The sequence below is a fragment of the Rana temporaria genome, chromosome 6, assembly GCF_905171775.1.
Source record: "Rana temporaria chromosome 6, aRanTem1.1, whole genome shotgun sequence".
In the NCBI taxonomy this organism is placed as follows: Eukaryota; Metazoa; Chordata; class Amphibia; order Anura; family Ranidae; genus Rana; species Rana temporaria.
Window position 1 is genome coordinate 26,612,208 of NC_053494.1, and position 25,568 is coordinate 26,637,775.

At 43.6% G+C, this 25,568-nt stretch overlaps 1 protein-coding gene across 4 annotated transcripts in view; it reads right to left on the reverse strand.

Annotated features, from left to right (window-relative positions):
* Nucleotides 1-278: 278 nt before the first annotated feature.
* LOC120943285 (hexosaminidase D-like) overlaps nucleotides 279-25,568 on the reverse strand; it is a 65,122-nt gene continuing 39,832 nt past the window's right edge. For all 4 annotated transcript variants that reach the window (XM_040356495.1, XM_040356496.1, XM_040356494.1 and 1 more), the window contains 8 exons: nucleotides 24,552-24,735; nucleotides 23,278-23,349; nucleotides 15,749-15,953; nucleotides 8,527-8,609; nucleotides 8,372-8,450; nucleotides 7,360-7,461; nucleotides 5,703-5,792; nucleotides 279-1,596 (listed from right to left, as the gene is read on the reverse strand). In XM_040356495.1, the coding sequence (XP_040212429.1) occupies nucleotides 1,404-1,596; nucleotides 5,703-5,792; nucleotides 7,360-7,461; nucleotides 8,372-8,450; nucleotides 8,527-8,609; nucleotides 15,749-15,953; nucleotides 23,278-23,349; nucleotides 24,552-24,735 (1,008 nt within the window). In that variant the 3' untranslated portion in view covers nucleotides 279-1,403. The remainder of the gene's footprint in view (nucleotides 1,597-5,702; nucleotides 5,793-7,359; nucleotides 7,462-8,371; nucleotides 8,451-8,526; nucleotides 8,610-15,748; nucleotides 15,954-23,277; nucleotides 23,350-24,551; nucleotides 24,736-25,568) is intronic.

Here is a 25,568-nt window from a genome sequence, read left to right on the forward strand (position 1 = left end):
ATAATTTTTTTAACCGATGGTGTGTAGGCGCGACGGATCCATCAGTCAGCTTCATCCGTTAACCGATGAAAACGGTCCATTCTCATCGGATGGACTGATCGTGTGTACGCGGCATAAGTTAAATTCAACCTTCTTTCTCAGACACAGGGCTACCCTGGACGAAGACAGTGCATTAAACAGCGCTCACACTATGAGCGCATGAGCTCTGTTCAGGGAAGTAGTAAGGGCTGCCCAGTTTCAGCGCTGAAGTCAAAGAGAAAGAGGTCATGACGTCATCGGACTGACCAGAGGCGTTTTTTTTTTAAACAGACTTCCGCTTTCAAGGTTTTAAATTTTACATACAGAAATATTCACATTCAGACATTTAAAATAAAGCAATACAAAGAGCAAAGGTGATGTGCAAGGTGCAGTTACCCACAGAGAGTACAATTCAGGTCACGGTCATCAAAACAGTTAAAGTGGCAGGTGTCCAACAATTTGTTTTTTTTTAAATACAATTGAGCTAAAAGTCACCTGCCAATTTTCTCATTCAAGCCGAGACTAAAATGTAATTTACAGAGATCTTTTAACTCATGGTCCCAGCAGGCAAACGATAGGGGGTAGGTGGAAGTTAAAACAACCAAGAGAACCCGTTGCTTTGCCCTGAATGGGGAAGCTTTAATTTATGGTTTCGTAGGGATCTCAGGTGCAAAGATCTCTAAACCGACAGTGCTCAGTTTTAAATTTCAAGGAGATATTTACTTAGGGATATGAACGGCAAAGATCTCAGAACTTGAAGTGGCCAGTTCTGAGCATCCAGGGGACACTTCCTTAGGGGTCCCTTAGTGCAAAGATCTCTGACTTTGAAGTGCCCAGTTCTGAACTCCTGCCGTAGCATCATTTATGAGGGTGGTCCTTCTCTCTTTGCTCCATTTGTAATTAACGGTTTTATTATAGAGAATACATCAGAGCTCAGAAAATGTGGGGACACCTAGGGATACTCCTGTTGTAGCAGAAATAACGTGGGTTCCAAGATGGCTGGAAACAGGGCAGTGGTGGGGATGTCTTGCCAATGAAATACTCAATGAGACTTGGGTAATTCAGCTCAGCAGATTCAATCTTTAACTGAATGATCTCTTCTGAATGGTTTCTGTGGTAACTGTACACCGTACATCTCCTGGCCTTATACTGCTTAAATGCATAGGCTTGATCGAGATATCGACTTACACATACACACAGTGCATAGACAATAGCATCGATGAGAACAATGGTGGGATACCACACACTCTTTAGCACACTAATGCACTCGATTTTTTGTGAAAATGTGCTGATCTGGTATTCTGCAGAACATTACCCTTTTCCCTGCTTTATAATCTGAACAAAGTCCTATTGGCTGAAATCTCCATCGATCCAAGGATATGCGCTCATTTCTTTGGTATGGCCTTGGGACGGGCATTTAAAGGCAATATCTCGTGGAAATCCTTGGACAGCTCTCGCAGATGATCCATGATGGGGTTGACATTTTCTTCCATCCATTCCTCCACTGTGTCTGGGAAGAAGATGGAATCCATCTGAGTCCGGAGAGCTTGTATATGAGATTCCCACTCCTCATTGGCTCTGGGGGAGAGAAAACAATCATCAGTTAGGTGATAAAGTGACATCTTCCTATGAAGCCTACAAAATTCTGTAAATTAAATAACCTCCACATCTGCAGCACCAGTGTCCTCGTGTTTGCTGTGGTTGATCAAAGTCATAATGGTCTAGGCTTGCCTGAGAAATGACAATCTTTTCTTCAAGCCCCACCACTATGTTTCCCCCGCACTCCTCCCTACTAGTACAATTTAGCCACAGGTATCCGGAGGTGGACAGAAGAGGGAAACAATAAGAAATTGTTTATTTGTACATTTTAAAGCTTGTTGCTGCCCTGTTCTATGCCAGCTGCCTTAGGCACTGGTCCACAAGTGCCAATATAGCAAATACAGCCCTGTACCAACAACCACATTATCCATAACCCGTATTGCCTATCGCCCTTCACTTGGACTGAGAATACAATATGAAATGCCAGCAACTCTGCAAATTATTCTGTAATCTTTTATTATAACAGGACCATTAAAATGTGACAGCTGATGCGTTTCAGCACTTAGCCTTGTTCACAGCACACTTGAACTGAACCTGTACAGTCCATGGAAGTTTGTATTAACCGATTCCCGACCGGCACACGACGATATACGTCGACAGAATGGCATGGCTGCGCAAATGGGCATACAGGTACGTCCCCTTTAATTTGAGAGTCGCGTGGTCGCGCTCACGACCCTGCTCGCGGACCCGATCGCCACCGGTGTCACTGAGCTGCAGAACGGGGAGATATTAGCGTAAACACAACATCTCCCCATTCTGCCTAGGTGACACTGTCACTGATCGTGTTCCCTGTCATCGGGAACAACGATCAATGACGTGTCATGGCAAGCCACGCCCCATAACAGTTACAATAACTCCCTAGGACACACTTAACCCCCTTCAGCGCCCCCTACAGGTTAACCCCTTCACTGCCAGTGACGCAGTGCCGAATCGCAAAAAGTGGCCTGATCTTTAACCAGCCAAATGGTCTGGGGCTTAAGTGGTCAAACACACGCACACACACGTGAAAAACTTAAGAGATTTCAGCTGTGTTAGAGGTGTTAAACTCTGGCATGGGTCATGTGATCTGTGCCATACTACTTTTAGCATATTCTATACTGAAAGGGAGAACTGTTGAAGCAGAACTCCTGATTGGCCAGCTTTCCTGCAGAGATTACATCACTAGAGACCTTTGTAGTCCTGATGTCAAATTCTAGCACCATAAAGTTTCTTGGACGATAGCCTTTGCTCATCTATCTGGGTATCAGTTTGTTGACTGTGAATGGAGGAGTGAAAATCTCTAACATTTGTATTACTGTCTGTGTTCCCATTGAAGTGATCATGCCTCCCTACTTGTATGTTTGCCAAGAGATGAGGGTCAGTTGTCCAATGGAGACATCTGTAATAGCTGTCTAGAAATTCTTCTCATTCCCTGACGTGTCTTTGGGGTAGGGAATTAGGGGAAATCTCCCCAATGGGACAAATACAGCAAAAACAAAATAAAATAAAACCCGATAGAGCAGGAAATGATTAGAACACCTATTCAATTTAGAAAGAAATACACTTTAAAATTCAAATAAAAATAAAAAGACTTCCTTAGTGTGCTAGTCTTAAATGGCCACCATAACCATCATAAAAAAGAAACTAGCCAAGTAAATGTAGCGACCATCACAGGGTCTGGTATTTTACCCAGGCTTTGGGTAGTAGTGAGCTTGGGGCCAGAGAAGGCCAGGACCTTGTAGTTAACCAACTGCACTGACATCACTTCCAGTCAACAAACACTGGCTAATTTTTGGACTAATGCAAAAAGGTGGGAAAGGCTCATCGTAAGGTTTCCAGACGCTGGAATTTTCACTGTACCATGCTGTGTATACTTAAAATACATAATTATTTACTACAATATGGAGTATATATTAAGTAATGAAAAGACTAAAAAAAGCTGAGACACTTGGAGTGTCTACTACGGCACATGCTCGTGATATTATGATATTACTCCTTTGTGATGCCATATAGAAGCGATTGGATCCATGATCTGGTGTCATTGGGGTTTGTGACAGAACCCACTGTCACCCATAGACTTTGGCCCAGAAGAGACTGAGAGACTTGGGGACAAAATGGTATTGAGATAATGTAATGTAATGCTACATCCTTTCTCCCCCCCTTTTGTTGCTGTGTTTAATTGTGTTGGGTCAAGGCATGTACACAAAAGATCTGGAGACACATCCCAGCAGGGAATGTGTAAGGAGGGGCTGCCTGCTTATCATAGTCCTTTTATGTGTTTCAACTGGAGTTTCTGTTTCAATGTACAAGTGTTGAGTTTCCATTGGTTCTTCCTTGTCCCTTACCACCTCTATGACAAGGCTAAGGGGCTTGTCCCCGACTGTGTTTAAAGGTGTATGTTTTGTATTTAATAAACAGTTTTATGCTCTGCATTAGGGATGAGCTTCGTATTCGAGTCAAACTCATGTTCGACTCGAACATCGTATGTTCGATCGTTCGTCGAAATACGAACAAAACTGGTCGTTCGCGCCAAATTCGAGTTACGTTTCACAGACCATAATTCACTGCAGCATCGCTGGCTGATGATTGGCCAAGCATGCACTATGACCCGCATGCTTGGCCAATCACAGCTTGCAAAAAACGGAGAGCCATAATTGGCCAAAGCCAGGGTGGCTTTGGGCAATTATGGCTCAGGGGGTTTAGTACACGTCCCACACTATAAAAGGCCGCCTGCAGGTCGGCCTTGTGTAGTGTGTTGCGGTGGTTAAGAGAGAACAGAGAGAGTGTCATTTTTTGCAGGTAGATAGAGCAGGCAGGCTAGTCGGTTAATGTGTGTAGTGTGTAGAGGATATATATACATCCCAGGTGTTGTACATATATTTATACACTGTATAGTTTAGCTAGATCCGCACTTCCTAATTTACTGGCAGGCAGGTGATTGTGCTAGCTGCAGTATGTGGTTTATTGTCTGTGTCCTCTGTAGTTTGCACCTAAAGCTACTTGGTGTGTACTGGCCGTGTGCTCTGTAGTTTGCACCTAAAGATTCAGGAGCAGTGATTTTAATGATGCTTAAATTAAAAAAAAAAGAAAAATTCTTTTAAATAACGTACCTGCTGGGTGTCTATAGTATGCCTGTGAAAACATCTTTGAAAACCCGGGTCTTGCCCCAGGGAACATGTATCAATGGAAAAAAAGTTTTAAGAACGGTCGTTTTTTCAGGAGTCCTGAAAGACATTACCGTTTTTAAAACTTTTTTTCCAATGATACATGTTTCCTGGGACAAGACCCGGGATCTCAAAGAACGTTTTCACAGGCATATTATAGACACCCAGCAGGTACAATATTTAAAGGAATTTTTCATTTTATTTTTTTTTGTTATTTAAGCATCATTAAAATCACTGCTCCTGAAAAAACGACCGTTTTTAAAACTTTTTTTCCATTGATACATGTTCCCTGGGGCAAGTCCCGGGTTCTCAAAGACGTTGTACGACAATAACTTGCATATTAGGCTTTAAAATGAGCACTTTTGAATTCGAACGTTCGATTCCCATAGACGTCAATGGGGTTCTAAATGTTCGCACGAACGTTCGGTCCGTTCGAAGGTTCTGGTGCGAACCGAACAGGGGGGGGTGTTCGGCTCATCCCTACTCTGCATGTTTAACCCTCAACATCTGTGTAGTTTGCCTCTTGATTGGGGGGTTAAGGAATGGTTATGGCGAGTCTGCCGGCTGCGGGTGTGTTTGGAGGACAGGAGACACAGGTCTGGTGGAGGTGCCCAGCCGGGGGATCCGAGATCCATCACAGGGTTCCATAATTAAATACGTCATGTAAGCAAACAGCTGCCTTTAGCCCAGGGTGTACTATTGTCCTACAGCAAAGTGAGGGTGAGGAAAAGGTACACAAGGGCCACTACATTTGTATAGGCTATATTTTTAATAAGGATTATAGTATTCCCTAACTATTAGAGCCGAAAACTTAAACGTTGCACATAAATTTCACACTAACAAAGTCATCTAATATTTTCTGGTTTGTACTGTATATATGTGATGTGTAGCCCAAACAGCACTGCAAAATAAATGTGTAAAGAACCATGTTTCTACACTTACTTTAAGATTTTAGCACTGAACACCTCCATTTTAAGTGGATTTGCAAACTGGTGTTTTCTTTGGTAACGGGAAAACCAGGCATTGATGTCACTGTGAAAGGAAAGAGTTGATCAAATTGTATCATACACAAGATATAAAACAGCATATTATTATTATTGTCAACAGAACTATCAAAAGAGCATTCTACTGGGGTCACCATATCCAGATGGCAGAGTTGGGGGGGAAATCGCATTATCAGAAAAGTGGTAGAGAGATCACATTTAATAAAAGTTGTACAGGGGTCATATTATCAGAATAGTAGCATGGGATCACAATATTAGAACATTATCAAAATAGTGGTAGAGGAATCACTTTATTAGAATTGGCGTTGTGGGATCAGAATACTAGAGCATTATCAAAATGGTGGTAGAAAGATCACATTATCAGAATGGTGGTGTGGGATCACAATATTAGAAAGGTGGTAAAGGGATCACATGATCAGGTTAATGGTGGAGGGATTACATGATTAGGTTAGTAGGTCAGTGGCAGCCCATCCATTAGGGTGTACGACCCCTAATCTACATACAGGGTGCCGAAAACATGGATTCCAATGGGGTTTTTTTTTGTTCTTTTTTTTAGAAGCACGAGATTAGCGCCAGAGGCTCTTATTGGCTTCAAAAAAGTTGTCTGACAATAGCAAATTAATATTTGCTATAGTCTTCCTGATTCTCCTCCCGGCCAATCAGGAAGCAGGCCCTGAGACCCAACTGGCTGAGAGGAGAAGCAATCGCATTGGCCGCCTCAACGAGGGAAGTCGCCAAGAAGCCCAAGGTGCAGAGGAGGAGACAAATGAAGGAGCCAAAGCTGCCCACGACCTAGATGGGGTAAGTGCGGGATTGTCTTGTTTGCCACCCTCCAAAATATATAGCACCAGCCGCCACTGGTAGTGGTAGATGGATTACATGATCAGGATGATGGTAGAGGGATCACATATTTAGTACAATGGTAGAGGGGTTACATTATCAGGATATTAGTAGAGAAGTATAAATGGTCAGCATTTGAGTGTAAGGCAGCGTACACAGGGTCGGTCAAAACCGATGAAAACGGACTGAAGGACCTTTTCATCGGTCCAAACCGATTGTGTGTGGGCGCCATCGGTCAGTTATCCTTCGGTCAAAAAATGTAGAACTTGCTTTAAAATTGAACCGATGGACGCCTAACCGATCTGTCAAAACCGATGGTTAGTATGCAAAAGCTTCGGTTAAAAATCCATGCATGCTCAGAATCAAGTCGACGCATGCTTGGAAGCATTGAACTTCGTTTTTTTCAGCACATCGTTGTGTTTTACGTCACTGCGTTCTGACACAATCGTTTTTTTAACCTATGGTGTGTAGGCGCGACGGACCATCAGTCAGCTTCATCGGTTAACCGATGAGAACAGTCCTTCGGACCGTTCTCATCGGATGGACCGACCGTGTGTACGCGGCCTAAGAGTCATACGGTTAGAATTGCCATACAGGGTCAGGGACAGGGCAGGGTCACATGATCAGAACAGAAGTGGCAGAGGTCACATGATGGGATTGGCAGTGAGCGTGTCACACAACTAGCATAGCACTGCAGGGGCCACATGCTCTGGCTAGTGGGTTTGAAAAATTCGAATTGATTCTCCTTTACTCACCCATCATCCTCCGTGATCTCCCGGACCTTCTTTTTCATTTCCGTGTGAATTTTTCTCACCATGCTGTAAATTTCCGCTCCTGGAAAAGCCCCGTTCCCATCACTAAATTGAAAGACAATTTTCTGTAACAAACTCCATGTTTCAGTTTCATACGATACATACAAAGCACATCATAACCTCTTGTCTCAGCCACTGTACTCTTTTTGTGGCTGCATTCTGGGATTGGAAATGTTACACATAGGGCCGGATTCTCGTAGAGCCGCGCATCTTTCTGCCGGCGTAGCCCATCTCATATGCCCTACGCCGTCGTAACATAGAGAGGCAAGAACAGTATTCACAAAGCACTCGCTCCCTACGTTGCGCCAACGTAAGGTAAATTATTCGGCGTAAGCCCGCCTAATTCAAAGTAGGTGGATGGTGGGCATGATCCATTTAAATGAACCGTGACCCCATGCAAATGATGGTCCGAACGGCGCATGCGCCGTACTGTGGACACATCCCAGTGCGCATGCTCAAAATCACGTCTAAAATACTCCATAAGATACGTCGAATCACTGCCTACGACGTGACGTAAGCTACGCCCAGCCCTATTCACGTAGTCCTACGTAAACAACGTAAAATTTGACGGCTGTTCCGTCGTCCATACCTTTGCATGGGATGCGCCTCCTTCAGGTGGAATAACTTTACGCCGGATGTACGCCTTACGTAAACGGCGTATATTACAGCGACGGGCGCAAGTACGTTCGTGAATAGGCGTATCTCGGTCATTTACATATTCGGCGCGTAAATCAATGGAAGCGCCCCTTGCGGCCAGCGTAAATATGCGCCCAAGATACGACGGAGTAGGAAACTTACGTTGGTCGTATGAAGCCAAATTTCAGGCGTATCTTGCTTGCAGACTCAGGCGCATAGATACGACGGCGCATTCGTGCACTTACGCGGCGTATCTGTAGATACGTTGGCGTAAGTGTTTCAAGAATCCGGCCCATAGTGTGTATGGAATGCTATTTACCAGGTGTTCTTCTCTACATCAATCTTGCTGAAGCCCAGTATGAGAGCGGTCTCCTTTTTGGCTTCCTCTGTGAACTGACCTGCAGAAGAGAAGGTACGTGAGATGGTTCACCGCAGCATGGAGGACCTCAGATTTAGGTAATCTATGGACCTTACCATATCTCAGGGTTTTCAAACACACTGCCAAGGACGGGATGGCGACAGGAAGCAGCTCACACAGAACAGAGTAATGGTCGAACCTACAAGAAGAAACAAACCACTGTCATACAGGGTAGATATCCCGTACCTCCAGCAACAAGTGGTAGTAGGTGTACAGCTGGCAGAGGAAAGCTTCCTTCAGTAAGAGCTGGGACTTCAGCTACAGTTGTAGGACTCAGGGCCGTCTTTAATGTTGATTGGACCCTGGGCAAAAAAAATCTTGGGATCCCCCCGTGCAATTTTGCTCTTCACCTGCTCTGAGATATACAATTAATATCAGCTAGACTTAAAATCTGTTTACTGTTTTAGATCAGGCAGTGATTGAAAAAGGTTGCCAGAGGTTACAGCATATCATTACCACTTTACAGCACACTGATTACAGCTCACTGATTAGTTGCTAGAGGTTACAGTACATCATCTCTTCACTGCAAAGGGGCATGATATACATATGAATGCCGCCTTTATTTACATATGAATGCCGTCTGCCTCAGCTATTCACATATGAATGACGGTTATTTACATGTAAACACAGGGGCCCGGATTCACATACGGCCGCTCTACGTTGCGCGGGCGTAGCGTACCGTATTTACGCTACGCCGCCGCAACTTAGAGAGGCAAGTGCTGTATTCACAAAGCACTTGCGTCCTAAGTTACGGCGGTGTAGCGTAAATGGGCCGGCGTAAGCGTGCGTAATTCAAAGTAGGCTGGTAGGGGGCGTGTTGTATTTAAATGAGGCTTGACCCCATGTAGATGCATGGCCGAACGAACGGCGCATGCTCAGTATCACGTCGTATTTACGCCCGAAGATACATCGGCTCAATGCCTGTGACATGAACGCAACTTACGCACAGCCCTATTCGCATATGACTTACGCAAACGACGTAAAAAGATACACTTTTTCCGACGTCCATACTTTGCATGGGCTGCGCCACCTAGAGCCCAGCTTTATCTTTACGCCGGCGTATGTCTTACGTAAACGGCGTAACTAATTGCGACGGGCGTACGTACGTACGTTCGTGAATCGGCGTATCTTGCTCATTTACATATTCAACGCGAAAATCAAGGAAGCGCCACCTAGCGGCCAGCGTAATTATTGCAACCCAAGATACGACAGCGTAGGAGACTTACGCCGCTCGTATCTTGGCCAAATCTATGCGTAACTGATTCTATGAATCAGGCCATAGATACGACAGCGGCCATTCAGACTTACGACGGCCCTGGGTCTTCTGTTACCTACTAGTCTGAGGTGGAGTGAGATCACTGTTTGTTAGGTGTTTATTAAGTAGGTCTTTACCATTGTTAATAAAGTCACCTATTGTTTTTCAGTCTGCTCATCTCTTGAACATGTGATTAATATTGTGACCACTGTAACTTGTCAGTGAACCATTGTGGGATGTCACATGTTTATGTTGATTAGCTTAAGGGTTAAATCACTGTCAGCTATTAGTTGCGAGAGGGGAAGTAGCATACGGTTTGTTGGTTGTTCCTTAGTTATATTAATTATATTCCTGTATACAGTTGTATATAAATTCTGTGTGAGTTTTCAATAAACAGTTCCAGTTCTCATACAAGCTATTGTCGTCTAGTCTTTTACGCTATGCAATATTCAGCCATAGTATTGGGTTCCTATGAACAGACTGGGGGAAGCAGTATACGGATGGAAGCACTCTAGCTGGGTGCTGGATGGTTCTGTCACACTAATGATCTGGGGATCTGCTGAATGGAGGTACTAATGAGCTGGGGCTATTACTGAGTTGGGGTACTACTGAGCCACTTTAAAACAAATAGAAAATCAACACTTACAGGGTATTTCCAAAGCTTCATTAAATCTTCAAAAAAGCTTTATAGAAGCATCAAAAACACATTACAAATGTATATTAAAGAGGTAGGTGCTTTAATGAGTGTTGAAACCAAAACAAGTGTAAAATGAGCCCTTAACACTAAACACATATGAATTACACAAGATTTGTGACTAATTAAATGCAGGTATAGAATCTAATTACCACCTTATTCAGCCACAGAACCTGTATCATTTATATATGTATTCCATTTTACAAGGATGACGTGGCAACCCCATAGCCCTACCTTGCACAGAGGAGGGCAAAAAAAAAAAAGCTGTTAACAGCTGGCTAGAGATCAGAATAGGTACGACGGTACCTGTGCTATACCCCAGCAGCTCTGGATCTAGAGTTGCCTATATACAGTGCCTTGAAAAAGTATTCATACTGGAAATTTTCCACATTTTGTCATGTTACAACCAAAATCGTAAATGTATTTTATTTTATTTTATGTAATAGACCAACACAAAGTGGTACATAATTGTGACGTGGAAAGAAAATTATAAATGCTTTTCAATTTTTGTTTTACAAATACACATCTGAAAAGTGTGGCGTGTATTTCTTTTCAGCCCCCTTTACTACCCCTAACTAAAATCTAATGGAACCAATTGCCTTCAGAAGTCACCTAATTAGTAAAGAGAGTTCACCTGGGTGTCATTTAATCTCAGTATAAATACAGCTGTTTTGTGAAGCCCTCAGAGGTTTGTTAGAGAACCTTCATGAAAAAACAGCATCATCAAGGCCAAGGAACACACCAGACAGGTCAGGGATAAAGTTGTAGAGAAGTTTAAAATATCCCAAGCTTTGAACATCTCACAGAGCACTGTTCAATTTATCATCTGAAAATGGAAAGAGTATGGCCGAACTGCAAACCTAAGAAGACATGGCCGTCCACCTAAACTGACAGGCCGGGCAAGGAGAGCATCAATCAGAGAAGCAACCAAGAGGCCCATGGTAACGCTAGAGGAGCTCCAGAGATCCACAGCTCAGGTGGGAGAATCTGTCCACAGGACAACTATTAGTTGTGCTCTCCACAAATCTGCCCTTTATGGAAGAGTGGCAAGAAGAAAGACATTGTTGAAAGGAAGCCATAGGAAGTCCAGTTTGTGAAGCGCCATGTGGGGGACACAGCAAACATGTGGAAGAAGGTGCTCTGGTCAGATGAGACCAAAATTTTACTTTTTGGCATAAAAGCAAAACACCAGGTGTGGCCGTAAATTAACACTGCACATCACCCTGAACACATCATCCCCATCGTGAAACATGGTGGTGGCGGCATCATGTTGTGGGGATGCTTTTCTTCAGCGGGGACAGGGAAGCTGGTCAGAGTTGATGGAAAGATGGATAGAGCCAAATACAGAAAATCTGTTGACTGGGGTGGATGACCCTAAACATACAGCCAGAGCTACAATGGAATGGTTTTGATCAAAGCATATTCATGTGTTAGAATGGTCCAGTCAAAGTCCAGACCTAAATCCAATTGAGAATCTGTGGCAACACTTGAAAATTTAAAAATGTGATGGTGCTCTCGCGCCTACCAAAAACAACTTTGAGATGAAAAAAATTGAAATAAAATGATATAATATAATGTGAAATGTAATAATGCTGCTCAGTCTAATAATGTATAAAAGTGATGAATACAATATAGCAGTGAAGGATGAAGTGACTAGCGCAATATTAACCACTTGACCACTGGGCACGAAAACCCCCTTAATCACCAGACCAATTTTCAGCTTTCGGTGCTCTCACAATTTGAATGACAATTACTCAGTCATACAACATTGTACCCATCTGAAATTTTTGTCCTTTTTTTCCCACAAATAGAGCTTTCTTTTGGTGGTATTTGATCACCTCTGCGGTTTTTATTTTTTGCGCTATAAAAGAAAAAAGACTGAAAATTCTGTAAAAAAAAAAAAAAAAAATCTAGTTTCTGTCATATTAGCAGGTTATTTCTCACACACAGCATATGCATACTACAAATTACACCCCAAAACACATTCTGCTATTCCTCCCGAGTATAGCGATACCACATGTGTGCGACTTTTACACAGCGTGGCCACATAGAGAGGCCCAACATGCAGGGAGCACCATCAGGCGTTCTGGAGCACCCAGGCCAATTCTGACATTTCTCTCCTACATGTAAAAATCATCATTTATTTGCTAAAAAAATTACATAGAAACCCAAAACATTATATATGCTTTTTTTTCAAAGACCCTAGAGAATACAATGGCGGTTGTTGCAACTTTTTATCTTGCACGGTATTTTCGCAGCAATTTTTTGAACGCGTGTTTTTAAAAAAAAAACAGTTTTGTGCTTAAAAAAGAAAAAAAACAGTAAAGTTAGCCCAATGTTTTTGCATAATATGAAAGATGAAGTTACGCCGAGTAAATAGATACCCAACATGTCACCCTTCAAAATTGCACACGCTCGTGAAATTGCGCCAAACGTTGCTACTTAAAAATCCCCATAGGCGACGTATTGCAAGGTATTGGAGTATTGAGGGTATTGCGGAGTATTGGGGGGGTATTGCAGAGTATGGGGGGGTATTGCAGAGTATGGGGGGGGGTATTGCAGAGTATGGGGGGGGGGTATTGCAGAGTATGGGGGGGGGTATTGCAGAGTATGGGGGGGGGTATTGCAGAGTATGGGGGGGGGGGTATTGCAGAGTATGGGGGGGGGGTATTGCAGAGTATGGGGGGGGTATTGCAGAGTATGGGGGGGGGGTATTGCAGAGTATGGGTGGGTATTGCAGAGTATGGGGGGGTGGGTATTGCAGAGTATGGGTGGGTGGGTATTGCAGAGTATGGGGGGGTGGGTATTGCAGAGTAAAATAAAAAAAATGATGAGTGCAATACTCTGCAATACCCCACCCCATACTCTGCAATACCCCACCCCATACTCTGCAATACCCCACCCCATACTCTGCAATACCCACCCCCCCAGGGTGGGTATTGCAGAGTATGGGGTGGGGTATTGCAGAGTATGGGGTGGGGTATTGCAGAGTATGGGGTGGGGTATTGCAGAGTATTGCACTCATCATTATTTTTATTTTGCAGAGTATTGCGCAGGGATGGCTGGATCTGTGACTGCAATTGTCACAGATCCAGCCCACAGTGCGGCGGCTGCTGCTGCCGCCCGATCCCCCCCCCCTCCCTCTCCTCTCACACTGTACCGAACGGTACAGAGAGGAGAGGGAGGAACCGGCGTCATTACATGATGCCGGTTTGTTTACAAGTGATCGCGCCGTCATTGGACGGCGCGATCACGTGGTAAGGAGCCGCTTCCATTGGCTCCTTACCGCGATCCGTGTTGCTGCGGGTCCCGTGGACCCGCCGAGCGCCGGTGATCGCGTGTGCACGCCCGCTCGGGCGCGCAATTGTGACTCTCTGGGAGGACGTATATTGACGCCCTCCTAGAGTTAGGTAACCGCCTTGTAGCCGTATTTCGGCTATAGGGCGGTTACCAAGTAGTTAAATGGCTATGTGGCAAAAAGTGTTTGTCAGTGACAATGCTACATGCTGATTGGATTTATCACCATTATTCTTGTTTATTTATATTTTGGCACTGTGTTTATATGTTTAATTAAGGATCAGTTTCATTCACTGACAAACACTTTTTGCCACATAGCCATTTAATATTGCGCTAGTCACTTCATCCTTCAACACTTGAAAATTGATGATCACAGACGCTCTCCATCCAATCCGACAGAGCTTGAGCTATTTTGCAAAGAAGAATGGGCAGAAATGTCCCTCTCTAGATGTGCAAAGCTGGTAGAGACATCGCCAAAAAGACTTACAATTGCAGTGAAAGGAGGTTCTACAAAGTATTGACTCTATACAAATGTACCCCACACTTTTCACATATTTATTTGTAAAAAATGTTGTAAACCATTTATCATTTTCCTTCCACTTTATAATTATGTGCCACTTTGTGTTGGTCTATTACATAAAATCCCAATAAAATACATTTACATTTTTGGTTGTAACATGACAAAATGTGGAAAATATCAAGGGGTGTGAATACTTTTTCAAAGCACTGTAATAGAAGGGAGTGATTTGCATAGTTCTGCCTGATCCTAAAATAAGAGGTAAACTCCTCGTTTTCTGGAATTGTGTTGGCAGTGATGATATGTAAATGCCTTCTGTGTAAAGAAGGTTCTGCTGTGCCTTGCATTGCTTTACACATAGGGCTTTCTGGATCCTTTTGGATAACTTGTCCATGAACTAATTGGCTGTACTTCCTAATTATTGCCTTAAAAGTAAGACTCTGCTGCCCTCTGGCTGTCCTTCGTGTGATTGCAGTGAGGCAGTATATGTCAGTGTCATGTTCTGTACTAGTTTTCATGCTTAATTCATTTTTTTTTAATATAAAACCTAATGTAAAAGAAATAGGTGATGCTATTATTATATATACTGGGGCAGATCCACAAAGATCTGCACCGGCGCAGCGTATCTGAGATACGCTACGCCGCCGTAACTTACCTGGCTTTGGTTTAAATCCTGAAAAGAATTTGCGCCATAAGTTACGGCGGCGTAGTGTATCTCTCGCGGCGTAAGGGCGCGGAATTCAAATGCGGTGAGTAGGGGGCGTGTTTCATTTAAATGCCCCGTCCGTCAAAACTCCCAGGGTGCATTGCTCCAAATGATGTCGCAAGGACGTCATTGTTTTCGACATGAACGTAAATGGCGTCCAGCCCCATTCACGGACGACTTTCAAAATTATACGCGGGAAGGACGGCCATACTTAACATTGAGTACGCCACCAGATAGCAGCTTTAACTATACGCCGGAAAAAGATGAACGGAAACGACGTAAATAAATGCGACGGCCGCTCGTACGTTCGTAGATCGTCGGAAATAGCTAATTTGCATACTCGACGCGGATTACGACGGGAACGCCACCTAGCGGACGCCGAAAAATTGCATCTAAGATCCGAAGGCGTACCAAGACGTACGCCTGTCGGATCTAACCCAGATGCCGTTGTAACTTGTTTCGAGGATTCAAAACAAAGATACGACGCGGGAATTTTGAAAGTACGCCGGCGTATCAATAGATACGCCGGCGTACTTTCTTTGTGGATCTGCCCCATTGTATTTATTGGCGTATAACACTCACTTTTTTACCCTGAAAATAGAGGGTAAGCTGTGCCTGCGTGTTATACGCAGGGGCCTGTGAAAAAAAAATTCCTGAAACTTCCCTCTTAAAGTTAGGGTGCGTGTTATACGCCGATAAATACGGTATTCATATTAGAAAATATTTTATCGCCTTCAAATTTGGATGCGTAGCTGGTTGTCCAGCTCCCAGCATGCTCTCCAGAGAGACCAAGCTCTTTTGTATCTTACCTTTGCCACCCTGTCAGTGCTATCCCACTATAATGGATTTTGGGGAACTTGCTCATCCCATCAATGACCTTCTTCCACTGCTGGTGGTTCTTCATGTGCAAATCCATCGGGGTCCAAATCTGGCTTGGGGTGGATGCCCCTTTAAAAGCACTTGCAAACCAAATACTGGAAAATCCACTCTTTTCATATTTGGAGATAAAAGATTCTGAGATGGAAGATATTACAGCAAATGTTAAATGGAAAGGAATTTATTTCCTAAACAGTATATAACTTCTTCTTCATTGATTTAAAGCGGAGTTCCGGCCACAATTTCACTTTTTAAATATAAATACCCCTGTAATACACAAGCTTAATGTATTCTAGTAAAGTTAGTCTGTAAACTAAGGTCCGTTTTGTTAGGTTGTTACAGCATTTAGACACTTTATAAAATAGAAATTGACTGGGGCCATCTTAAGTGTGGGCATCATGAAGCCAGACTGTATGACTTCCTGGATTTCAGCCTTGCAAATCTCGCACATGCTCAGTGCTGCACAAGCAGTGTCAGATAAGGTTTCAGCACCTGTGCTGTCCAAGTCATATGATTCTTTGAGACTGGGGAATGCACAGACTCCTGGAAAGTTACACCCACTACATTCCCAGGAGTCTGTGCGGTGTAGGTTAGGAAGCATTAAGCACCTAGGTGCAGGAAGTGGAAAGATTAACTATTCTGCCTAGCAACAACACTTTGAAGGCATCTAAAAAAAAAAAAAATTCCGTAAAGGACTAATGACATTTTTTTAAAACTACTGATGTAATGTTATATTTATGGGTGGAACTCCACTTTAAGTGCAAAGAAATGTCCATGTTACCAACTGGATTTCAGCTGCCAAGACACTCCCTGATGAGTCAGACCTATAGCTCTCCAATCAGGAAAGCCTCCTCTCTAATGAGTGCAGATCCAGAGACCTGACTCAGCAGGGGGTGTGTTGGACCTCTGCAGAGAGACCACTATTTCAACAAAGAGAGCAAGAGTCCTGTGCTGCAGCATGCCATCAGGGGAAAGGCTTTACTACTCAGCCTGTGGTTGCTTTCTGAAGAAAACCAACTGTAAGACTTTGCACACCTTTTATGCATCTGGAATACATGTTGAGGCTCTATCCTGAAGGTTTAGTTTGATTGAAGGCAAATATACAAGACACAAAAATAATGCAGCTTTTTGATCATTAAATTTATTTTTAAATACAAGTAATACGACGATGAATGTGACCTGTCTCTGTACAGCAGGGCTGGAGTGTGAAAAGAAGAAGCAATACAAGGAGCCAATCAGTTCAAGTGCTCACAAGAAGCATGCTGATAAGAGGAGAGAGCAGATATCCTGATAAATGAGCTGATTCTGTTACTGCTTCTCCTTTTATTGACCAACCACAGGCTTTGACCGAGTCAAGGATACCCTGGACTCAGAGGAAGTGGTGTTCTAGTGACACAAAAAAGGACTAGAGGGGAGAAATCTAGACTGAGCATAAATATTGCAGCAAAAGCTGTATCTGTTATTGTATCCTTAAATCAGATGTTCATTGTTATCTTGTAATTTTTGGCAGGAGTTCCGGCATATCCTTTTTTGAGATCAGGGTCTGGAAAAATTCCTCCAAAACCTTTCATGCCCCAACAGTAAAGAATAAAGTTTATACTCACACTGTCAGAACATTTGGGGTTAAAAGAATATATATATATATATATATATATATATATATATATATATATATATATATATATATATATATATACACACACACACACACACACACACATCGCAGCGCAGAGAGGCAAGCACTGAATTCACAAAGCACTTCCTCCTAAATCTGCGCTGGGGTTCTCAGGCGTAAGTCGGCGTAAGTGGAAGTGGGCGTGAGCCATGCTAATAAGGCGTGACCCCATGCAAATGATGGGCCGAGCGCCAGACAGATACGTATCGCCAACTGCGCATGCGCCGTCCCGTGGGCGCATCTTAGTGCGCATGCTCACAATCACGTCGGAACAACTGCCTAAGATACAACGGATCACTGCCTACGGCGTGAGCGTAACCTACGCCTAGTCATATTCACGTCCTACGTAAACTACGTAAAATACGTCGGCTTGTGTTCCCTGGTGCAGCCCTTTGCATGGATGCTGCTGAGTTACACCTCCTTTATGGGGCATAACTTTACGCCGGACGTATGACTTTACGCGCACTGCGTCGGATGGACGTACGTTCGTGAATCAGCGTATCTCCCTCATTTGCATATGTGAATAGAAAATCAATGGGAGCGCCAAATACATCCAGCGTAAATATGCGCCCACTCTACGCCGGCGTAGGCAAGTTACGTCGGTCGGATGAAGCCTATTTTCAGGCGTATCTTAGTTTCTGAGTCCGGTGCATAGATACGACGGCGCATATTTGCACTTACGCGGCGTATCTCGAGATACGTCGGCGCAAGTGCTTTGTGAATCCGGCCCATTATATATATATATATATATATATATATATATATATATATATATATATATAATATATATATATATATATATATATATATATATATATATATATATATATATATATATACATATATATATATATACATACATACATACATACACACACATACAGGCCTTTATATTATTTTGTATTGTATATTTTCATATACTGTATTCCATAAGGAACATAAGGGAGGCCATTTTCACGCTAAAGTTGAAATTAGTTCATAGCTCATGATATGCTATGAACAATACTAAAGCCATTTTTGGTTTCTATTTTCTCTCTAAGAGGTTAAACCACATTCACTGTCTCTACAGTGGTATTCTGTCTTACAAGAAGACTGTAAGTTTATCTGTGTCTTTATCCCAGACCATAAATTCGAAGGTTTGACATCTGTAGATAAGGGGGGGTAGTACAGACTTATACAGACTATAGATAAGGGAAATATTATCTCATAGTATTGTTTTTGTATAATGAAGCCATAGGGCTCATCCACAAATAAGCTATTGTATTATGTGTTTTAAATCAGCCCTCAAAATTTGTGCTCGCCTGCTCGCATTTTGGGAGTGAAAAATGAGGAGGGCGAGTATGGACAGTGCTGTGCTGTCCCAGAAATGCATAGCCAGTGCCCCCCGCCTCGATGCGAGCATGCAGCTTGGCTATTTCAATACGAATGCAGAATTTTTAGTTGGTCTACCTGACCTTGGTTTAGTTTCAACAGAAGCCCTATTTTTTCACTTCTTAATTAGAGTTTGAACACTGCTGATTGGCATTCTCAATTCATTGGATATCTTTTTATTTCCCTTTCCTGTTTTATACAGTTCAAGTTCAACTAAATTTTTCCTGCAGATCCTTTGACAATTCTTTTGCTTTCCCCATGACTCAAAATCCAGAAACGTCAGTGCAGCACTGGATGAAAGATGCAAGGGTCTGTCAGGAGTCCAGAAACGCACTGACCTTTCATACACACACACACACTAATTCCATAAAAAAGCCATTCAAACCCCTTTGTGTCAACTTGTGTGCATGTTATCAGGCCAAAATCCCCCGGGTATGTAAACTTTTTTTATCAGGGTCATTTGGGCAGTTTTTTGTTAAAAAGAGTAAACACCGTTGATTTATAATAAATGGCTTCAGCCAAACACTAACCATGAGTGAAAGAAATGTTTTTGTGTTATTCATAGTCTCTGAAAAATGGCCAAGAAAGCATACTGTAAGATTGGGGTGATCAGACTCCAGCGGTAGGTGCGTTTTCCAGTGAGTACGCCAGTCCAGAACTGAGTTTTTAAAGGGCCTGGTAGCCCACTTTTATTTAAAAGCACAAAAGTTCACAAACACAACAGTATTTCTGCATCTTGCATAACCAACTGTTAAGCCTCCTGGCTTCCATACTTGCCATTCGGCTATTTCAGGCCTTTAGCCTAGGCCTAAGTTCTGTTCCTCAGAACAAACAGTTTCTTAGGGATAAGCTCAAACCTAGCTTTCTCCTGATAAGCGTCTTGCTGCTCAATCATCAAACGACATCTGCCTCCTGCAGACATGCATGCTCTAGCTGCACCCATGCAGCGTCTCTGACTCCTCTCAGAGGGATTGGGAATCCACCTGATTCCCAGGAACAGACTTCCTGTCTGTTGGGTGGGGGCTCTGAGCCATGTCAGGTCAGAACTAAAAAGCCCAAGACACAGCTGTGCAATTAATGTGTCTTTCTCTCCAAAACCTGGCGTAAACCAGCAATCTTTCACATAGCACAGAGTCCCACCATCACAATACATTTTACCAGGGTATGTAAACTTATGAGCACAACTGTATATATATATATATATATATATCTTTACAATCACTTTAAAGTGAAGGTTCACCCAAAAAATAAATTTTAACATTAGATTGAGGCTATTTAAGGGGAGCAGAAACGGGTATTTTTTTTTTAAATCAATGCCGTACTTACCGTTTTCGAGATAGATGTTCTCCCGCCGCTTCCGGGTATGGGCTGCGGGACTGGGCATTCCTATTTGATCGACAGCCTTCCGACCGTCGCATACAGCGCGTCACGAGTTTCCGAAAGTAGCCGAACGTCGGTGCGCAGGCGCCGTATAGAGCCGCACCGACGTTTGGCTTCTTTCGGCAACTGGTGACGCGCTGTATGCGACCGTTGGAAGGCTGTCAATCAAATAGGAACGCCCAGTCCCGAAGATCATACCCGGAAGCGGCGGGAGAACATCTATCTCAAAAAAGGTAAGTACGGCATTGATTTTAAAAAAATTACCTGTTTCTGCTCCCCTTAATTAGCCTAAATCTAATGTTAAAGCTCCAGCTTTAAGTATTGAAAAATAGTAGCAATAATCTATGACAGCACCCCCTCCTAGAACTAACTCCACTGTGCCCCCCAGTATCAATAAATGCAGAAGAGCTGCCTTATTACCAATGGCTTCCAGTCATTTTCTCATGCCTTCTTACAAGCTAATCTCGGTGATAAGCTCCTTAATGTGCTTTGCACGGATGTGAGGCTTACAATACCAGGAAATCTTCTTTTTTTTCTTTATGATAGAACATTAATTTTTAAACAGCGACAAAGCATAAAATCAGCCTAAAAATGCTGAGATAATATAGAAAAACTTATTTAGGGCAAACATAGGATTTTTCATGGTGGCTCTCATGCCTCGACCTTTTGCATGGAAAAATTCCATAACTCAGCTTAACCAGATATATAAATCGAAAGCCTAACACAAAATATTTCCAGCATTATGGCAAATCTTTAAAATGGATCATTCCATCATTATAGGGAAATTGTACAGATTTTATAAACCCCAAATTGACTAAATCATGGTAGCAATAATTTATGACCGCACCGCCTACCCCCCCCCCCCCCCACATAAGTGACGCCACTGAAGACAAGTCCCAGTCTTTCTCAGTCTTAATAAATGCAGACGAGGCGTCTTATTACCGATAGCTCCGGGACATTTTCTCGTGCCTTTTTTTTTTTTTACAAGCTAATCTCGGTTATAAGCTCCTTAATGCTCTTTGCACGGATGTGAGGCTTACAATACCAGAAAATCTTTTTCTTCATTAGGATATGACATTAATTTTTAAACAGCAGCAAAGCACAAAATCAGCCTATAAATGTTGAGATAATATGTCGGACAAACAGAAGATTTTTCACGCTGGCGGTCGTGCCTCACTCATTGGCATAAAAAAAAAAAAAAGATGCCATAATCCAGACTAAATGAATATATAAATCAAAAACCTGACAAATCTTTCCAGCTTCATGGAAAACTAAAAAAAAATATTTCATCATTAAGCACATCCCACCTGGCCTATAGAATAATGCTTGGCGGGCTTTGGTTTTAGGCTACTTTCACACTGAAGCGCTGGGTGTGTCGGCGCTAAAGTGCCACAATTTTTAGCGGCGCTTTACCGTAGTTTTTTGCCGCGATTTTCACCTGCTTGCGTTGCGGTTTTGACCCCCGCTAGTGGCCGAAAAAGGGTTAAACCCGCCCACAAAAATTCCACTTTGCGGTTGTTTGGAGGCGCTGCCCCATTGTTTTCAATGGGCAGGGGCGCTGTAGAAGCGGTATATTCACTGCTCCTACAGCGCCTCAAAGATGCGACTGTCCTGCCAGCGCAACGCTCCAGTGTAAAAAGCCCTCAGGCTTTCACACTGAATATAAAAGGAGCAGCTCTTTCAGGGCTCTTTGCAGGCGCTATTTTTAGCGCAATAGCGCCTGCAAAGTGCCCCAGTGTGAAAGCAGCTTTATTATCCTGACTAGGCGTCATATGACATCCAGCAGGATAAGCCACTTGCATGTGACCCCCCCCCCCCCCCCCAGGGCGCGCAGGGATCGGTAGTGCGGTGTGTCGCTCTGACACACTGCATCTCCGATCTCGGTAAGACCCCTTTCACAATGAGGCGGTTTTCAGGCATTTTAGAGATAGAAATAGCCTCTAAATAGCGCCTGAAAACCGCCTCCCATTCATTTCAATGTGTCCTTTCACACTGGGGCGGTGCGCTTGCGGGAAGTTAGGAAAAGTCCCGCAAGCAGAATCTTTGGGCGGTTTGGGAGCGTTGTATATAGCACTCCCAAAACACCCTGCCCATTAAAATGAATGGGATATTAATGAAAAATGCTTCGAAAGTGCCGCAACGCGGGTGCTTTTAACCCCTTCTTAAAAGCACCCCGCCAGATATCGGCTTTATCTCTATTCGCACTGACAGGGCGAGAGTAGAGGAGAGCCAATATGCGCTCTCCTGACAGGGGGGGGGGTTGCACTGATAATCAGTGCATTGATTATTAGTGCAGCTCCATTAGCGGTGCCCACAAGTGATAACCTAGAGTCAGGGCCGCCATCAGGGGGGTACAGGCATTACACTTGTAAGGGGCCTGGCCGGCCCCCGTCGCGTTTTTTTATTATTATTATTTCTTTAATTACTTTTTTTGCATTACACCTGTAAGGGCCCCCCGATGGTCCCCAATGCCCCTTACAGGCCCGGCTGGCCCCACTCCCGTTTATTTTTTTTTGCATTACAGGGCCCCCTCCTTTTTTTACTTAGAATCTTTTTGTATTACACCTGTAAGGGGCCTGATGGTCCCCAGGTAAGGTAACCCCCCCCCCCCCGCTTATTATCTCGCTTCAGTCAGGAGAGAAGAGATTACACTTGTTTTGTTTTTTTCGTCAACTCAACACCCCCCCTCCCCTGGTCTGCTCCAGGGGGGCCCTGCCTAAATCTGTGTAAGGGGCCCCAAAATTTGTGATGGCTGCCCTGCCTGGAGTGCCAAATGGTGCCCACCAGATGCCAATCCGTGCCCACCAGGGATGCCAATCAATGTCCATCAGTAATGCCCGTCAGTGCCTCCTCAGTGCTGCCTAAAAATACCCATCAGTGCCGCCTATCCGTGGCGGAATTATTGCTAGAGAAGTTTGAATCATTGGTGTAAATTCCATAGTATAGAGGCCTAAGAATCCATACGATTTGGATTTTCTACAAAACATTTTGTTAGCACCCTCACCAATCAGAAAAGTGTCTGTATACGCTACTTACCCGTTTGCTCCATGTTGAAGTTTGTATGGTACAGCCACAGGACAGGAGACACAAACCGCGTAATTTCGGCAGCTGCGAAAGATTGCGGAGCATTAGACACGGGGCAGTAATATTAGTAAATCGTTAGGAAGTGCAATGCATCATATTTGGTCTAGACTGTTTATTTTAGAGAAGAGGATTGGTGGATGTAGATCTCCCTGTGAAAAACAAATTGCTTGCGGTGAGTTGGGGTGGCCATACAATGACTGGTAATTGGCCAGTTCAGCAGGGACGGACAAATTTCGATCAATGTTTGGCAATAACCACTCGACAGGAGTCGATCATTTGATCAATTAATTTGGAAGGATAAAGACTGAAAACATTTGGCTGCAGCTAGGTTCTGCTGTCAGAATACTGGCCTCTCCCCGTTCTGCAGCTCTGCGACCCGATCGTGGGACACCGGCAGACAGAGTCCGCGAGTTTTTCCTTGATTGTCTCCTTTCTTTATTCTGATTTTTTTGAATAGTGTTCCCCTTTAAAAGGAACCTTCAGCGAGCAAGTATGAAGGCTGCCATTTCTGAGACTCTGACCTAAAACGAGTATGTAGATCAGGAGTTCAGACTTCATACGAATTTTCTATTCTGTATGCTTGTTCCAGGTCACCATCTTAGAAATAAAAAAAAGCCAGACAGAGCCAGGCATCTAACATTTTCAGAAATAGGTCTCAGCCCAGGTTTCCTTCAGGGTACCCAAAAAACAAAAAGAGCCCCACCCCAATGTGATGGCCGCATTAGCTTTTTGTTTTTTTACAGAGGGTTAGGGTTAGGGTTAGGGTTAGGGGGTTAGGGTTAGGGTTTCCCATTGAAGAATATGGCTAGGACTCAGGAATTGGAACAGGGACCTCCCCCAAAGGTCAGAAGGCGGGTTCCCAGAGGTCAAAGGTCACATGGCGTGGCTGACCCACCCCCACCAAAGTGTACCACCTACCCCAACTAAGTTGGGAAATGAACAAGTCGGGGAATGAACAAGTCGGGAAAGTCTAACCCTAACCCTAACGCCCTAACCCTAACCCCAAACCCTAACATCTTGGTCTTGGTCTTCGGTTCCCTTGTCACTTCGTTTTCCAAGTGAAAACAAATGGCCAAAAAAACTGGGCAAAACTAATGCAGCCATCACATGTAGCAATTTTTGGTACCTGCATGGCATAAAAATGCACTGAGATATAAGAACATGAATAGGGGGTCACCTGAAATATTAGAAATCATAGCATACACACAGCTAATAGACAGACTGACCGCTAATGCTTTCTACACTGAGTTTTCTGAGCATGTCATCCCACATGAGCAGACTCTTCTCAGGGTATTGAGCGTGCAGGAGGTCCACCACGTTCTTCAGATGGGTCAGGAACATCTTCCCCAGGTCTCCTTTGTTATTGTTCAGCCAGGACTTGGAATCCTGTCCGTCTCCCAGGTGGTAGACCTGAAGGTTGATGCAGAAGAATCATTTAGCAAAGGTTCCATGTAATGGATCAAACCAGAAGACAATATGGGTGTAATGCCGCGTACACACGACCGTTTTTTCGGGTTGTAAAAAATGATGTTTTTCAGGCTCTAGAAAAAAAAAAAAATTTTTTAACCCGATCATTAAAACGGCCTTGCCTACACACGATCGTGAAAAAAATAAATGCTCTAGCAAAGCGCGGTGACATACAACACGTACGACGGCACTATAAAGGGGAAGTTCCATGCGGATGACGCCACCCTTTGGGCACACCTTCTCATTCAAAGAGTTTTCTTTATTTTCATGACTATGAAAATTGTAGATTCACACTGAAGGCATCAAAACTATGAATGAACACATGTGGAATTATACATAACAAAAAAGTGTGAAACAACTGAAAATATATTTCATATTCTAGGTTCTTCAAAGTAGCCACCTTTTGCTTTGATTACTGCTTGGCACACTCTTGGGATTCTCTTGATGAGCTTCAAGAGGTAGTCACCTGGCGCAGCACCTCATCACTCTCCTTCTTGGTCAAATAGCCCTTACACAGCCTGGAGGTGTGTTTGGGGTCATTGTCCTGTTGAAAAATTAATTATTGTCCAACTAAACGCAAACCGGATGGAATAGCATGCCGCTGCAAGATGCTGTGTAGCCATGCTGGTTCAGTATGCCTTCAATTTTGAATAAATCCCCAACAGTGTCACCAGCAAAGCACCCCCACACCATCACACCTCCTCCTCCATGCTTCACAGTGGGAACCAGGCATGTAGAGTCCATCCGTTCACCTTTTCTGCGTCGCACAAAGACAC